Below are 17,895 nucleotides of genomic sequence, written 5' to 3'. Positions count from 1 at the left end.
ATAAATGTCATTAGTGCTTATGCTTGTGAGATGGAGGAGAAGGAATCATTCTAGAGTGAATTAGATGAAGTGGTAGTGGTGAAGTGGTGATTGGGGCAGATTCAGTGGGCATGATAGTGAAGGGAACGGAGGTGATGAGGAGGTGATGGGTAGGTAAGGCCTTAAAGGAGAGGAATGTGGAAGAGCAGATGGTGGTAGAGTTTGATAAAAGCATGGAAATTGCAGTGGTAAATACATATTATAAGAAGAAGGAGGAGCATTGCTTGACGTATAAGAGTGGAGGAAGGTGCACACAGGTGGATTATGTTCAACGCAGGAGATGCAACCTGAAGAAGATTGAAGACTGTAAGGTGTTGGAAGAGTACTGTGTAGCTAGACAGCATTTGATGTTGGTCTGTAGGATGGCTTTGGAGGTGATGGAGAAGAGGAGGAGAGAGAGGACTCAAAAAAGAATAAGGAAAGTCGGTCGGCCCAGCTGAACTACCAGTAGAAGCGTGATGTTTAGGAGAGATATCAGTGGAGTTTATAACTAGATTTTTTAACAAGATTCTGGAAGGTGAGAAGATGCCTGAGGAATGGAAAAGGAGTGTGCTGGTACCGATTTTTAAGAATAAGAAAGATGTGCAGACCCGCAGACTGCAGGGGGATAAAAAGTTGACCAGTCACACCATGAAGGTATAAAAAAGAGTAGTGGGCTACTGTGAGCTACAGTATAGTTTCAAGCTAAGGAAGAGTACCACAGATGCAATATCAGAATTGGAATCAGAATCAAAATCAGAAATATATATAAATATATATATATATATATATATATATATATATATATATATATATATATATATATATATATATAGATATAGATATAGATATACATATGTGTAGAGTAAGGTTAAGACAAAACAATAAGCATACATTTTGACTAAAGAAAATTCATTCCTAAAAAGTCAGTCTTCCTTTTATTAATCTTAAAGAAACCAGTTAAGGTGATGATTGAGTTGATGAGTAACACTGTTGCTCAGTTTAATATGAGAAGCCATCACAAGTCTGACTATTAGTGAGTCAGTACTTCTGGGAAATGTAGCCTTTATGTGTGTGTGTTTGTGTGTGTGTGTGTGTGTGTGTGTGTGTGTGTGTGTGTGTGTGTGTGTGTGTGTGTGTGTGTGTCCATACTGTTGGTCCAACATATCCCCTTTGAAAGACCCACATATCTGAGTGTGTTAGTCAGTGTGTGAGGTCACTGTCTGAAATATGACTACATGCTGTGATTTCATACCTCACTCAGCCCATTCATTTGAAGTGCACTGAATTGTTGTTAATCAGTTTTGCTCCCAGTCCTGACTAACATACAATGCATTTATTCTGGTGTGAATTTGAAAAAGAAAAATGTTTCTTGTTACTAGTATTTCTATACTTGCATTATTTTTGTAATATAAATAATTAACCTGGATTTCAAGTGGGAGTGAAGCAAAATTACACCTTGTAATAAATATTTGTATTTTTAAGTATGGCTACTAGTTCATACTCTGAAATTAACTATTATTTTATGATAAAACTTAATCAGATTGATCCAATGCTATCTGGTTAATTTATCAGAGGAGAAACTGCAAGCAGACAGGCAAGCATTTACAAACATAGCCACATTCCATACATAGTGCACATATAAAAGTTGGCTAAAATATTACATAAAAATAATGTTTTTTTTCTTTTATGATGTTATGAGCTTAGCCATGCAGGAGGCCTGGCTAGCAAAACATAAGCTAAAATTTTATATATCACCATGTCAGGAAAATGTGTTACTGTAAGTCACTGTAAGTTATGTGTTACTTAAATTTTATGAGAGCAAAAATTCTAATCATTCTTTGAGGGTTTTTTAATACTTAATGCATCTTCGCCTTCTACAGCAGAGGATGTACTTTCACCGGCAATTAAGGAAGTATGGTCTGCCACAGGAGCTGTTGATGCAGTTCTACACTGCAGTCATTGAATATGTCCTGTGTACATCCATCACTATCTGGTTTGGAGCAGCAAAAAATTCAGGACAGGCACAGACTGCAGCAAACAGTTAAAACAGCGGAAAGATCATCAGTGGTGCTCCTCTACCCACTCTCCAAGACTTGTACTATGCAAGAACCAGAAAACAATCACTACTACACTACTGCTGCTGTATATTATACAAAAGTTCTGAAGTAACCTATTTATCTTACGTTACACATAATAATGTGATTTGCACTACCATGCACTCAAACTTTATGTACATTATTGATCTTTTAAATACTCTGTATATTGTGTCCTATTTAAAACTTTGTCTGTATTGTCTCGTATAGTCTGTTTTGCCTTGGATAGTTTATTTCTTGTATAGTCCAAGCTAAATGTGTAGTTATTTATGTCTGTACTTTTGAAAGTCACCAACAGCTGGAACCAAATTCTTTGGGTGTGTCAACACACTTGGCCAATAAACCTGACTCTGATTCTGATTTAACATGATTCACTTCTGATTAGAAAACTTTTAATTATAAATTTTATCAGTGAATCTCTGTTTTTTTTAGAGAGAAAACTTAAAATAACAACAACAAAAAACAATTAAAACTTACTTTCTGGCAGTTTGTCTGTTGTTTAGAAGAAAATTAAATATATTAAATAAATTCCTGACTTATTGGTGTTCTTTGGATCTAAACCTAATATATGTTATGTAGTAAAAGTTGAAATATTGGAAAAGCTCTCCAACAATGTAAAAGATGCCAAAGAATGACATACATGGACTTACTAAAGAAATATTTATTCTGCCTTTTTTTTACCTGCCAATCTTCAGAGCTGCTCGTCTCACTGGCAGCTTTACTAGGCAGATTTACTGCATCGTAAGCTCGGGTCCTGCCAAACATGCCTAACAAACCATAAATATAAACTACATTTATGCAAACAGATGCTAGACTATATGACATCACTTTCATGCCTCCATGGTTGAGTGACATCTGAATTCGCTCTCAAAAAATACAAAGGAAAAAAAAAAAGAAGAGATTAATGTTAATTAAAATTACTGACTTTTCAAGGAGAAAAAAATGATACAGTTTCTCTAACTAACTAAAGAAAGTTAGCTTTAGAAAAAGGAAGGAAAACTTTTGAATATAAAAAGTCTTTATTTAATTTGTAGCATTTTTGAAAACCACATCTTGTGTAATCTGATGCTTTTGCATGGAATAAAATTATACAATTGCAGTTATATTGATGTAAGCACAGTCCAAACTAAGGTAAGGATTAGGCTTTAAAGAATCAATGTATGTAATATAATAATAATATAATTACCACACAGTGACTTTGTCAGGCTTTATTTTATGAAGCATTAAAGGATATATAAATTAGTAAATCTTTAGCCTGCAAAATATTTTGTATGAGGTAGGTTGACTGCATGTATACTAGTTCCAGGGTATATTTATCAGACAGGAATAGAAACAGTTGGAATCCAGGGGTTGTTTATAGGAACTAAAGGTGTCATTTTGGCACATTCAGCTTGTTGTTTTGGTCCTCGGGCAAGGCATAGCAGTGCTTCAGCAGAGACCATCATATCTAATGACTAAAAGATGACTCATAGGATGTAGTGAAATACACCTGGCTCTGCATCTTTCTCTTTTTCTTTCTCTTTTTCTTTTTCTTTCTCTTTTTCTCTCTCTCTCTCTCTCTCTCTCTCTCTCTTTCTCTCTCTCACAAATACACGAACACACATCCACAAACTCTCTCTCTCTCTCTCACACACACACACACACACACACACACACACACACACACACACGCTCATGCATGCCCATATATTTATGTTTTTGACCAGCGTGCTGAACCTACAATAAATCAGAAGAGCCAGTCATCAGTAATAATCATGTTTATACCCATCAAAGACTAAAGGAAAATTCCAGACCTATTAGATAGTATGTTTGGGTCAACACACCTCTGTCTACAAAAGTAAAAGATGATGACTGATAAGAAGGCATTTGTTTGTGTGACAGTATTGTTTCATAAAACATCATTCATTCATCAAAATACACTTTAATATAATTCTATACCTGACCTACATAAAAACCTGTAAAATACTGGTTTCAGTTAAGGATAGATTGTTACCTCCTCCTTTGTAAGTCAGTTATAGTCAATCATTGCTTTTTGAAGTGAATCAGTTTGAATAGAACAATGAACTTAGCAAAAGCAAAAAAATAAAAGTGGGAGGTATGACTATGAAAATGTAGCATAAGCACAAAATGTTGAGCAGCATTTTAAGAAATCAACCACAACTGGAAAGAAAGAAACCCCACTGGCTTATTATATACAAAAAAGAATTAAATCTGTATGGTGATATTGACCAGAGTTATTGTTAGAATTCTGAAATAAATAATTTGACAGCATGTCACAGGAAGGTTTACCACAAAAATATGTCTAATATCTAGTAAAGAAGAGTACATCATACTTTTAACTACATACAGTTAAATGTATTAATAATAATAATAATAATAATAATAATAATAATAATAATAATAATAATAATAATAATAAAAAGTAACTTGACTTTCGTCCTAAACAAATGCTTGTTCTAAAACCTTTTTGGTGGTGGAAGTTTTGCAGGCAAACGTAAACTGAACCATAAACTTCTTCCATCAGTATAAAATTGTTCTCTTCTTACAGAAAGTGTCACCATGATCTTTGTTAAATAACGTTTATTTTATATTTTAGTATTTGATGTGATACTAAAATATTGATTTTGATAAGTGTTAATGTATATAATCAAATATTCGTATTAAAACGAAGACATTCAAATATTAATCCTGTGATTTGAGTTACAAGTAAAATAAATTTAACAACTTTTGGTCAGTCAGATTTTACAGAGCTCAGAGCTCATTTTACAGAAAACCTGTGCATTTGACGTGCAAGTTATCTAAATTGGATACACGGTAATTACAGCGAGAAAAATAGTAATGTATAAGGTTTCACCTAAAAGGATGTACTGTGATGGCATTGTTTTGATCCTGAGTTCTCATCTCTGAATCATGCTGCTTTACTCCACCCAAACCCAGCCTCCCTGTACTACTGACCAATAGGAAGGGGGCAGGCGGGTTTTTTTACCCCCATCAAGATGTCAAAGAACACATTTCTGATGATGTCTGCTTGTGGGTTTAATCACGCAGCTGTGGGAAAGTGTGAGAGTGTGTAAAAGTGTGTTTAGATGGCATGCAGTATACAGGTTAACAGTCTAAATGTGTTCAGTGAAGCAGCTGGATTTAAGCAACAAAAGCAAGACTACAGTAAACTATAGATCCGTGTACTGATAGTGTGATTGTGAGTGGTGGAGAGGGGAAATTACTGGGACAGTGTTAGATGAGCGGCATGTCGCGGAGAAAACAGGCGAAGCCACAGTGTGTCCACATGGATCCTCCTCTACACCTAGGTAAGTCTCAGGAAAGCGAGCACGTGACTCAAACAGCAGCAAATAAATGATGTAAACATGTGAAAAATGTACGATTGCTGAAAATGACCTACACGATTCGGTATTAACGGTATTAAAAACATAGAGCTTCGTTTCCCCAAAGGATTGTTATATGGTAGAGTGAGCATCACAATGCACTAACAACACACTCTCTCTCTCTCTCTCTCTCTCTCTATCCAAAATGATCTGTTTGTAAACAGTTTGTAGTTGTTTAGGCGTCATTCCTGGAGCTACAGTACAAGACAACTTAGAATGTAGCTTTCATAGTCCAAGCTGATACTTTGTTCAGGAGACAGCCATGGAATGTGTGTTTTTGATATATGGCATGACTCAGTTGCATGAAGGTGTCCTTCAGAATGTTTCAGCATATTGCATTAGTTAATGTTTACGAACATTTATTTAAAAGAGTATTCATCTTAATCATGTTACAATACTGTCTTCTATTTTGTTAAAAAAATGATACAAGAAATATATTACAAAAAATTTAATTTAATATTTTGACTATGAATTTGTAACAGCATATATTTTTAAGAACTGGTCAAACTAAAATTATGATCAAAATCATGACCTAAAGCTTTGAATTTTATCTAAATATAAAGAAAGAAATATTAGTTTTGGATATTTATTATTAAAAAAAAAGAATATCAAGAGAATTGCTTCTTTAAAATGATGTAACTTTAACATTTTTAATTTGTTTTAATATTATTGTCTGAACCTACACTATTTGACTACTTTTAAAATGATATTACTCTTACGATAATGAACGAATTTCTGTGAAAGCAATTATGCAAAGCTTTTCGTTGCTATAATGTTCATTGTGTTGTCTTCTTTATTCTTTAGTAGCTGTGTGTACATTTGCATTTAACCAAAGTATTTTCATTTGTGATTATTGGCTCATCTAACAATTCTCTTATTTTGTTCTCCAAAGATAATGCAGACTGCCACATAAACAATAACATCTCACAGGCTTGTGATGTCCATGTGTGTGAGAATTGCTGCGCTGAGTTTTTAGGCATCTCAGATCTCCATGAGCATCAAATGGGTTGCTTTGAGAATCCGCCAGTATTAATAGTGAATGAAAATGGATGTTCGACCGCTCCGTCTTCATCTTTCACGTTCAGTTCACCTACACACAGTGCGGAGGACCAAGCAAACAACAGCATCAGTACTGAAGATAATGAAGGATTATACAACAAATTTTTTGAAGAAAACAGAAAATCACCTGTGACTGACAGCAACAGTGACAATGCAGGTTATTTATCAGATAATGAAAACAATATAGAAAAGCAGAGTACATGCATTACCAGCTTAACAATTCTGCCTCAAGCACACTCTTTACCTGAATTGAGTAAATTGTCCTCCACCAGCAACAATGTCGTCATTGAGAATTTAGAAAGTACAAAAGTGGCGGTGGCTCAGTTCTCTCGGGATGTTTGTTTGAATGCAGTGATTAACAGCAGTAGTCCTACCAATTGCAACATGACCAGTATGAATTTGATTGAGCAACTTGTTGCTGTGCAGCGACAGCAGGTGCAGCAGCTGAAGCTCATTGAGCAAATACGACAGAACGTATTACTGTTATCAGCCCATAATACAGACACATCTGCACCCTCCGGCACCTGCCAAGGTACATCAGAGATATCTCAGACCGGCCCCCTAATAACACTTAGCTCACACCTCTCCCAGCAGCTAGTGGAAGCTGCAGGGCTAGCACAAAGCCTTGTGAATCAGTCTGCCAGCATTAACAAAGTCAGACAACTTGAGAACGCAGTATTATACAGCAACGATGATACCCCACTCTTAAGTGTCACAGATATCACTCAAACGATAGAAACAGACAAAAGCCAAATTGTCATAAATCCATCTAAAAAAACGTCTGACCATGATGACACATTTTCTGAACAGCAGAGTCGAACAAGCCATTTACTCTCCCAGGTTTCAACTGATAGCTCACTCAATTTAACAAATTATCTCAGTCTACCTCAGAGTCCAACTGGAAATTACATCTTTGGAAACTCATTGCCAAGGATTAAGGCAATTGTGGAGGACTTGAATGCCTTGACTGCTTTAGCTCAGCAAAGGACGGGCAAAATGCCCAATATGACTTCATTTGGACACAAAAGTGCTTTTGATGATGGTTTGTTTAAACACAAATGCAGATTTTGTGCCAAGGTATTTGGAAGTGACAGTGCTTTACAGATACATCTACGATCCCACACAGGAGAGAGACCATACAAATGTAACATATGTGGGAATCGGTTTTCAACACGGGGAAACCTTAAAGTTCACTTTCAACGTCATAAAGAAAAATATCCAAACATAAAAATGAATCCTTATCCAGTTCCAGAGCACTTAGACAATGTTCCAACAAGTACTGGCATCCCATATGGTATGTCCATGCTGCCAGATAAGCGTGCATCCAAGTGGTTAGACAGTAAACCATCTGTGACCAGCCTACCTGGTTTGTTGTTAACTTCATCTTTGCCAAGTCTTCCAAGCATAATTAAAAGAGAGGCACAAGTGTTATCAGTTGGCATACCCAATAGTCCTGGCGCTAGTGCTTCAAATGGGTTCGAGATGTTTGAAAGCGAAAACAACAATAAAGAGGATTTCAGCAATGATCATTATACAAATTTAAATGGAAAATATCAAGAAATAAAATACCTGAGTTCATCTGGACGTGGTTCAGAAGAACACAACACTAGTGGCAATGCTTTTAACCCTACAAATTCATCAATCCCACTGCAACTTGAGGATATCAAACCAAAATATCCATTTGGGGGTTTACTAGATTGTGTGGACACTTCAGAAACAACCAAGCTGCAGCAATTGGTCGAGAAAATAGATAAGAAAACCACAGACTCCAATGAGTGTATGATCTGTCATCGTGTATTAAGTTGTCAGAGTGCCCTTAAAATGCACTACCGCACACATACCGGCGAGAGACCATTCAAGTGCAAGATATGTGGACGAGCTTTCACGACCAAAGGCAACCTTAAAACACACTACAGCATTCATTGTGCCATGCTACCTTTGAATGTGCAGCATTCATGCCCTATTTGCCAAGAAAAGTATACAAATGCCATGGTTTTACAAAAGCACATACATACGCACATGGTTCAACAAATAACTAGTGTTACACAACCAGAAAGTTGCCACGAATCGGTAGAGCCTGATACATGCTCAGTAGAAGAGAAGAACATAGAAGAGAACCTTTCAGATGAATACATGGATATAGAAAACAGTTTTCCAGCCTCTAAAGATGCAGCATTTTCCCAGGACAGTCAATGTTCATTTATTATATCATCACATGCTATGACCTCTGAAGCAGAGAAAAATATGCAACAGAAGGATTTACTAAATGGCAAGTTAGAGAATGTGTCAATAGAGGAAGATCATTTGTCTCTCAAGTCATACAATGACCATACTAACCAACAATCTAACAGCCCTGCTTGTCCTGAAATTGTGTATTCTTTGAACTCTTTCTCTGAAAAGATTTTACTGGACAATATTAGAAAATATACAGGCGAGACTTACCAGAAAACATTAAATTCAGAGCTAACTAGTACAGGACTGCCAAGTTTGATATTTAGTTCAACATCTACTGATACCCTAAAAGGAGGAATGACCATCAAGTTTCCTTCCGGTGAACAGGGAACCTCTAAGAACAATGCATGTGATGTCTGCAACAAAACATTTGCCTGTCAGAGTGCCTTGGACATTCACTATCGCAGTCACACCAAAGAGCGACCATTCAGATGCCATGCATGTAACAGGGGGTTTTCAACCAAAGGGAACCTAAAACAGCACATGCTCACACACCAGTTGCACAATCTACCTTTACAGTTATCTGAACAAGCCAGCGAGAATATTGCTTCTTCACTAAAATCACCACATCCCTCTATGAGACACTTAGTTTGCTCAAAAATAAAGATGGAAGACAACAACATCTTAAATAAAGATTGCAAAGATACAGTCTTGGGTATGATGACCTCCTCAGCACCCTCACTGACAGATCTTTCAGTACCACCTGCTCCATCCAGGAAAACCTTCAAGCAGCATTTCTGCCGCACTTGTGGGAAAACGTTCTCTTCTTCTAGTGCTCTGCAAATTCATGAGAGAACTCACACTGGAGAGAAGCCTTTTGCATGCACTCTTTGTGGACGTGCATTCACTACCAAAGGAAATCTGAAGGTACAACCACACACCCACCGATTTTTATTTGTTCAATTTATAAGGGCTGGTCAAATAAAAACATAGGTTAGGGATAATGCTTATTAATGAATATAAATTAGAATGGCATAAATAACATTTTCTAGAGGAATCTAGGAACAACAACTACATTAAACAACATTGAGATGATGTCGAATTAGGTGAGGAGACACTGTTTCAATAATTAACAACTGACTCATCTGTGTATGTACACAAATTACAATTCTAAAAAAGAACCCTTTAGCAAGCAGAAAAAGGAATATTTAAAAAAAAATAGAAAACAGATAATATTGAGTAAAAAGTGCACTTAATACTTTTAAAAGTTTGGTATTTAGAATGAAAAGGCTCTGAGACTCATACTGGCATGATTTTACCAGTCACTTGTCAGGCACCATCGAATAAATGTTTTTTATTAATTTTTTTAAATTTTTTTTATTTGTGTCTTTTAGGTTCACATGGGAACCCATATGTGGAGCAATTCTCCAGCACGTCGAGGTCGGAGGCTTTCTGTAGAAGATCCTTTTACAGTCCTTAAATCCAATCCTGTGAAAATCCCAGACACTCTCCCAAAAGAAACTATCAGTAACGCAGAGTCTGTTGGCTTATGGAACCAGTATATCACAGCACCTCTCACTACCGGCTTAGCATTGAAAACCAATGAGATCTCTGTGATACAGAATGGAAGTATACCACAAGTGTCCCATTCTGATGGTCGTGGAGGAAACTCACCTATTGGTGGACTCACAGCAAGTCTAGAAAAAACACATAATATAAAAACGAAAAAAGATGTTTCTTCAATCGAGAGGTTCGGTGACAATGGGCCATGTTTTCACATTACACCATTTATTGAGGAAAGTAAAACTGATTAATTTTTCTTGAACCTTGCTCCTAAGATTAAAACATTCATTACCTGATTACTATAGATTTTTAGTTTTAGTTTTAGAATACACATTCAGAATGTTTTTTTATTTTTTTTACCATTTACATTGTCATGATTTTGCTTATTTTCTTTGTAGGTATTTTGCCCTTATATATTCAAACACGGGTATGGATCAATTAGCTGTATTTTTTTTATATCGGTTTTATACAGTTTATTAATAAGATTCTTAATTTTTTGGTTATGATATTTATTATTATTGATATTTAGAGTTTGGTATTGCTATTATTTGAATTTGTTAAATAAATCGTAGCCCAATCAATATTTAAAAAAAAGAGACAGTTTCTTATTAATAGTTATTATTATTATTATTATTATTATTATTATTATTATTATTATTATTATTATTTGTTTGTTTGTTTATTAGTTAAAAGTATTAATTATTTGTTAATTTAATATGATACTTTTATGCAAAAGTCTACAATATATATATATATATATATATATATATATATACTGACCAAAATGTGACAAATTTGGTGCTATAACAGGTTTTCACAACTTGTAATATAATATAATCATAGTATTATATGTCAGAATATATGAATTAGGACATCAAATCTTTATTTAGTATACATGACTGTTGGGAGATATTCGTTTTTATATGTTGTAGCCAACTTACTGTCTGTTTTCATCAATTCCTTGTGTGTTGTAAGTTTTATGTAGAATATACTTAACAGTTTACTTAACATAATACTGCATTGTTTTCAACTGCACAGCAAAAGTCATGCCCTTTCACTTGTGATATAAATCTGGGTCATTTTGTCCACTGAATTTACATTTCAATAAACCCACTAATAATAACACATTGTGCTATACTGAATGATCTTTGCCAATGTAAGTTGATCACACTTGTGCTACCTTAACAGTATAAAAAGGCCTATTCATTTGAAAGGTGTACCATTCATAGAGATCGGCTACTCTCATGGCTTTTAAAAAACACCATACAATTAACGTTTGCAAAGTGTAGGCAAGTATTGTATTCTATTCTTTTATTTTCTTTTAGTTTTTTTTTTTTTAAAGATAAATAATAATTACCCCCATTTATGGGCATAAGAGCAATAAGTGCATAAATGCATAAGAGCAAAAACACGTAACCTATGTTGTGAATTCTTTTGTATAGAAACATTTTAATATTTTCTATGGATACTCTCTGTGCAGGAGCTAATTTTTCCATGGTGATACAGTCGAGAAAGGAATTTAACCGACATCAAATACAATTGACTTATAAAGGCCACTAATAGAACCACAATCTCACATACCAAACATCATGCTGAAAAAAGTCCTGCTTTGTGAGCCGTCAGCCCCATTAAGACTTTGTCCTGGTGGCAGTGGCCAGCTGACAGGGGAAACCCAACACCAGCCTGTGCCCATTAGCATTATAAAATGTGCAATCACCTAGAATGAAACACAAGGGCTTGAGTACAAAACACATCCACTCTACTCACCAGATACATATCTGACTCAGACAGATGGAATGCCCTAAAGCAGTCTGAGAGTAAGTGTCTGATTAAAACAGGAAGGCATGTCAGGAAGTGAAATGGACATGCAATTCTTGAGGAAATTAGACAAATGCATGAATTAAGATTAAGAGACAAATACATTAATTATTTTATGTAAAAATTGTAAATACAATGATAATGATAATGATGATGATAATGCTAATTTAATTATAATAATAATAATAATAATAATAATAATAATAATAATAATAATAATTGGTCCTGGCACCTTTTTGTAATGACTCATAAATGCCAAACAAAACAACGAATTTCCAATTATCACAAATTTCTTTTCAAAACTGCTGATGCAGTGTGCAGTTTACAATGCAAAGAAAGCAATTCCTTTGTAAGCATTTTCCGCACGATCATCACACTTTTGTTAGCCTGACAATGGAAATATTCAATAACAGAAGAACAGCTAAATCTCTACCAGGGCTTAAACCTATTCACCCCAAACCCTGGTACTGATAACACTGTGATTATGGCTTTGTGCTGTCTGCACGTATGGCTCAGATCATATCAGCCATAGAAGCTTAGTCAGTTGTTTCATGACTGTGGGGTCAGGCTGTGCTTGCTGGAGTAAGTTCTAGAGAGAATAGTTATATTTGCAACTTTTTGCAGCAAAAGGAGTTTGTCTCCTGTATCTGAGGAGTGTAAAGTATCTAGCAAAAAGCAAATTCTTTCAACTTGTGTTCTTCCATTTTGAAATTCATGGCAATTTAATGGCTATTTTAACTTATTTTTGACGGATATGCAAGTGTTATAATGAGAAACAAAGGAGTGTATATGGGAAGAGAAGAGAATTTACCATGTGTGTTAAATGGCCTAGCTGATTAGATTATGACAGCTGGTGCTCAGTGGGAGAGAAGGAGCTAGAAGGACCTCCACATGCAGATGGCAAAGCAGATAGATATCAACCATAGGATCTGATCGTGAAGTAATTGATGAATGTGTTCCTTGTTGTTGAGGTTTCTTCAAAATTGTACACTTCAAATGACCAGCTGATGTTTGTGCCCACCCTTGGACAACCAATGGACAGCTACAGTAATAGTTTAACACATTTGATATATAATAATATATAAATATATTGCTATAAGTGGACAAAATGGTTGCTTTTAATGAATCCTAGTCAATAAAGTCAAGATTAGCTTGCTAATCAATCTACCTCTCTTGTATACTTTGATAACCTTTGCAAACATATGTTTGCGAACATATTCTGGTAAAGTTACCATAAGCAATGCAAACATATAAAAATAAAGTCAACATAAAAATGTTTACATTAGAAAGTTTAAAAGCAACAATCCAGCTTTATATTAATTTGGATTATTTTCTGCCAAAATATAAAATGATGTGAAGGCAATGATGACTGGGGTTAGGATTATGAGTTCTAATCCTAGCACATTTATATGATCAATGTTCAGTCCATGAGCAAACAACAAAACCATATCCAGTTGTATCCTGCCTCAGCTGTCAGTCACTATGAATGAACGCATCAGCCAAATAAATACATGTACTCAATATAATATATTTAATGTAGGCTAATAGCTATGTACAAATAATTTTCTACTGATAAGCTTTTAATAAAATCTTTATTAAAACAAAAATCACAGCATAACTTACCTGTAGAGTCTAAAAACCTTTTATAGACATTTAAATAAATATTCCCTTTTTTATCAAAGTGACAATGTCATATCTGTGCAGATTTGCTTTCATGTGCCCAAGAGGGACAGTCCTGCTTCTTACCACGGACATGCAAATAGTTCTCAGGCCCCAACTGACAATGATGATAATACACGTGGGAATGATCTTTCCTTAAGGGGATTTTTGGGGTTTTCTGTCCCTCTGAATAACAGTCCAGAGTTGCCATCATGGTCTCATATCATACATTTCACACCTGCTCTCCACATTCTTACAAATACAATCTTTGCCTGTGTACACACAAATGCTTATGATTTGCCTATGGCCAGGATTTTGACCCTGCTATTTTTTTTTTCTGGGATCCTCCATCATCAGGTTTATTTATTTGTGTGGAAAACTCTTCATTTTCACACCAACTTAAACTAAACACTGGTGAATGCTTTTCATTTTGGATTAAGTATTGCTGACTTTAAAGAAGCTCCTGGATTATCGAATACATGTAGAGATCATTCAAAAAGAGTGTCGTTGTGAACCAACTTGAAATTTTAATGCCCACAAACTTTAATGCCAATGGCACAACATACGTGGTGCTGGCATATAGAGTCCCATATGAATGGAGACTTTTGTGACCCTGTATGTTGCAATTAATTATTCCTATTATTAAATCATTTCAAGGAAATAATGTTTTATGTTTCCTGTGAGAGCCCTAAAGACAATCCTGAAGAGTTGCTAATCCTAATAGATTACCAAACCAGTGAAGGGCTTCCAGACACATGCCACAGAATAATAGCTGCATAGCAAGCACCATGAGACATTGCCCTTTATAGAAGAATTTACTTTCCTGTCCTTTTTCTTTGCCACAGCAACCCTGCTGCTCCTCTTCCTCAGTATAGGAGAAGCTTCATTCAAGAACAGTGTGTCTAGTTATCCCACACAGCACTGAATTTTGTCTCAAACCAGCTTGAACAGGATGGTGTAAAGAGCAGTCCTTTGAGTGGCAGGAAACGTAAAGGAGAAATGTGCTGGAGCAATAAGGCCTACAATGCCTTCATCAGAGGGACAGAGAGTCATATTTCATTAATGCTAGTCTTCAAGGAACAGTATAGCAGAGACACAGAAGAATAATTCAACCAAAGAATTAAATACAATTTTTATCACACAAACATTAGTCAACTAACCAAGACATGTTTAATTTTTCTGTATTTTCTTTAGCTTTGTCCTAGAGCATAAATACACTCATTTCTTGTATATTTCATTAATACCTTCACTACACCATATACACTAGCTTCAGGTGACAGGTTTATATTTTGTAATAAACATTAGTAAAATAATAGGAATATTGTGAATTTACATTGAGAAGGCTTGTCCAATATAGCTGCTAGCTATATCCCCTAGCTATATACCGTAATTTCCGTCTATTAAGCGCACCCAAATATAAGCCGCACCCACTGAATTTTACAAATATTTTTATTTTGAACATAAATAAGCCGCAGGTGTCTACACTGAAACTAATGAACTTTACACAGGCTTTAACGAAAGACACGTTACACAGTGTAACGGGTAAAATATGTTGCGCTTCCTTTAAGAGCAGAGCGGTATTTTGGGAATAGCATGCCACTGCATTTTCCGGTATTACTGCGTGTTTGCAAGACCAGGGATATATGTTTATTATTTTCTGATGCTCATTAGTTACTGGTGGGTCGAAGTTTCTTTGACTAACCGTAACGCTGTTGCCAAGAAAAATAAAAAAGCATGAGTTTTGGAAACCTGTCTGTGCTTATATGATTTCTGTTGGAACTGGAGTTAGCGAGCTCTCCCTTCACCCAGACTCAACGCGTTACAACGGCTTGTATCTAAACAGTAGCCTCCCAAGAAAGTCATTGTTCACTGTCTTCCTCCTTCCTTTCACAACTATTTCTCTCGGGAGTTTATCATTTGGCATCGTCGTGCGTTAAAAAAAAAAAAACCGTTTTTTCTCCTGATGCCGTGCAGCTCAGAACACAGGTGAAGTGCGTTTTTTCGTTTCCGTTCGGAAATTTCATTGGTCTAATGTTATGGGGCTCGGTTTTTTGGCTTGAAGTTTGTGAAACCGGGAAAAACCCAGGAAAAATCCGTAAATAAGCCGCTTCATTCTTTAAGCCGCGGGGTTCAAAGCGTAGGAAAAAAAGTAGCGGCTTATAGTTTGAAAAATACGGTAGTTTAACTGTATAGCTAATACTCAGAAAACATTCACACACTCATTTACATTTACCTACTATGTTACCTACATTTGCCTTATTGCATGGCGCTTTAAAAAATATATAATTATTTATAAAGTTTTATAGGCCTCTATTTACTTCCTGCTTGACTGTTTAACATTCTGTTTTCAAATCCTCGTGACATGTCAACCTTGTGTTCTTATGCATATTGAAAGAATCACTTTCAGCAGACGACTGATATAATGTACATTTATAAATTCCTTTCTCATACCCTGGTACTCTATTGTTCCATTATTGTTATTATAGCTGGGCAGTCAGATGGTGTGATAATTTAGAGACTCATGAGCCCTTGTGAGGGCTTTGCTAGAACGTGGTTTTTGTGTGTATGTGACAAAGAACGTGTGTATAAAGCAGAAAGATAAACTGATATTTGTGCATAAATATATGACTGTGCAGAAGGTAAATGGTGTTTACATACATACAATATACTTAATATTCAAATCAGTGTGTGTCATTGTTATGGAAAATGCAGGATGGTATTGAGGCTGATCAAGTGTAGTACAGTCTCTCTATTGTATGTGAAGGAAAATAAATGTACAGTATCAGTGATAGTAAATTTCACAGCATTTAAATCTATATATGTGATTCAACTTGATGACTTGATGCTACTTTTAAATTAAAGTGTCTATGTCCTGTATCATATCAGATCCGAAGTATACATTTTCATACCAAAGAGTTAATTTAAAGCATGTTATTCAAACACTACAAATTACCTTGTAATTGTACCTTTTCATACATTTAGATTATTATTTACAATTTTACAATTCATAATGAAGAAGAATGTTATGTATGAAGATTATGTATGAAGAAAGTATACACACTCTCAGGAAATAAGATTGAATTAGTTTTAGAGGGAGAAATAGTAAATATTTAAAGAGGATGTTCAGTTTGAGCATCATGGATTTAAGGATTACAGGAAGTCAACAATAATTTGGAATTATCCACTAAAAAAGGTTAAGATGTGGGCATCTTGTTTGGAATTCTTTTAAATATACATGTTGAACCATCCGCAATAGCAGAACGTTCCCAGAAGTGCGACAGCAAGATATCTGTGATTTACAAATACAAATTGTACCGATATGAAAATATGTCAGATTTTTTCACATTAGTTCGGTTTTAAACACATATGCTCTGTCCTATTCCTGGGCATATGACAACACTACTGTACATTTCAATGATAAAATTCTATTAGCTATTCAGCAGATGGACCAAGCACCACAATGAGACAGTAACACTTCTCACAGCTGGCACGGACAGAGCGCACAAACCCAGCATCTGTGGAACAAAACAGGAATTATGTCCTGAACAATAGAAAATGTATGTATCAAAACTAATAAATAAATGCCTAGCACCAGGCTGGCACGTTAAACAATGGAATGGATTAAAAATAGTTGCTTGATGCCATTGTTCTCTGTGTAGTGTTGGGGTTATGTGTTTATGGCTGTATGAAAGACTGGGGCTGAGGAGGATCACACAGATGCTCTTGTCTTATACTGTGGGTCATGCATCTAAAACTCACAATTATTTTGCTATAATTCTCTTACACTTTTTATATAGCTTTTTAAAACACAATATAGCCAAATATATTTGCTCTGGTAATGGAAATAGACTTGAAGAAGCCACACTCAATTATATTCTGCTTGATGGCTAGCCTGCTGTTGTTAAGAATACACTTTTTTGTAAATTTCTGCTTTTTCATTTTCACCTGATGAGCTTTCATACACCATATGGATTACCATATTACCATAAGTATTGTCAGCGGACTTTTCCAGCCATATGTGGTTCTTTCAAACCACAAAATTGGAGGCACACAAATATATAGGATGTCTTTGGATCCAGGAGCATTAAATATTTTTTCTTCACGTGAACTAGGAGTCTAGCGTGACA

At 35.4% G+C, this 17,895-nt stretch overlaps 1 protein-coding gene across 2 annotated transcripts; it reads left to right on the top strand.

Moving 5' to 3' along the window:
- The first annotated feature begins 5,046 nt into the window (after positions 1-5,046).
- On the top strand, positions 5,047-10,762 carry sall1b (spalt-like transcription factor 1b). 2 transcript variants are annotated; one of them, XM_046858635.1, is made up of 3 exons: positions 5,047-5,422; positions 6,390-9,655; positions 10,123-10,762. In XM_046858635.1, the coding sequence occupies exons 1-3, from the start codon at positions 5,353-5,355 to the stop codon at positions 10,540-10,542; spliced, it is 3,756 nt and encodes a 1,251-aa protein (XP_046714591.1). In that variant the 5' UTR covers positions 5,047-5,352; the 3' UTR covers positions 10,543-10,762. The 2 variants fall into 2 exon arrangements, with proteins under 2 accessions (XP_046714591.1, XP_046714592.1); XM_046858636.1 differs by lacking the exon at positions 5,047-5,422 and adding an exon at positions 5,457-5,576.
- Positions 10,763-17,895: the final 7,133 nt, after the last annotated feature.

This window comes from Silurus meridionalis, chromosome 10 (genome assembly GCF_014805685.1).
Source record: "Silurus meridionalis isolate SWU-2019-XX chromosome 10, ASM1480568v1, whole genome shotgun sequence".
Lineage (NCBI taxonomy): Eukaryota > Metazoa > Chordata > Actinopteri > Siluriformes > Siluridae > Silurus > Silurus meridionalis.
Note: the sequence above shows the minus strand (reverse complement) of the source record. Positions and strands in the feature narration are given on the sequence as shown.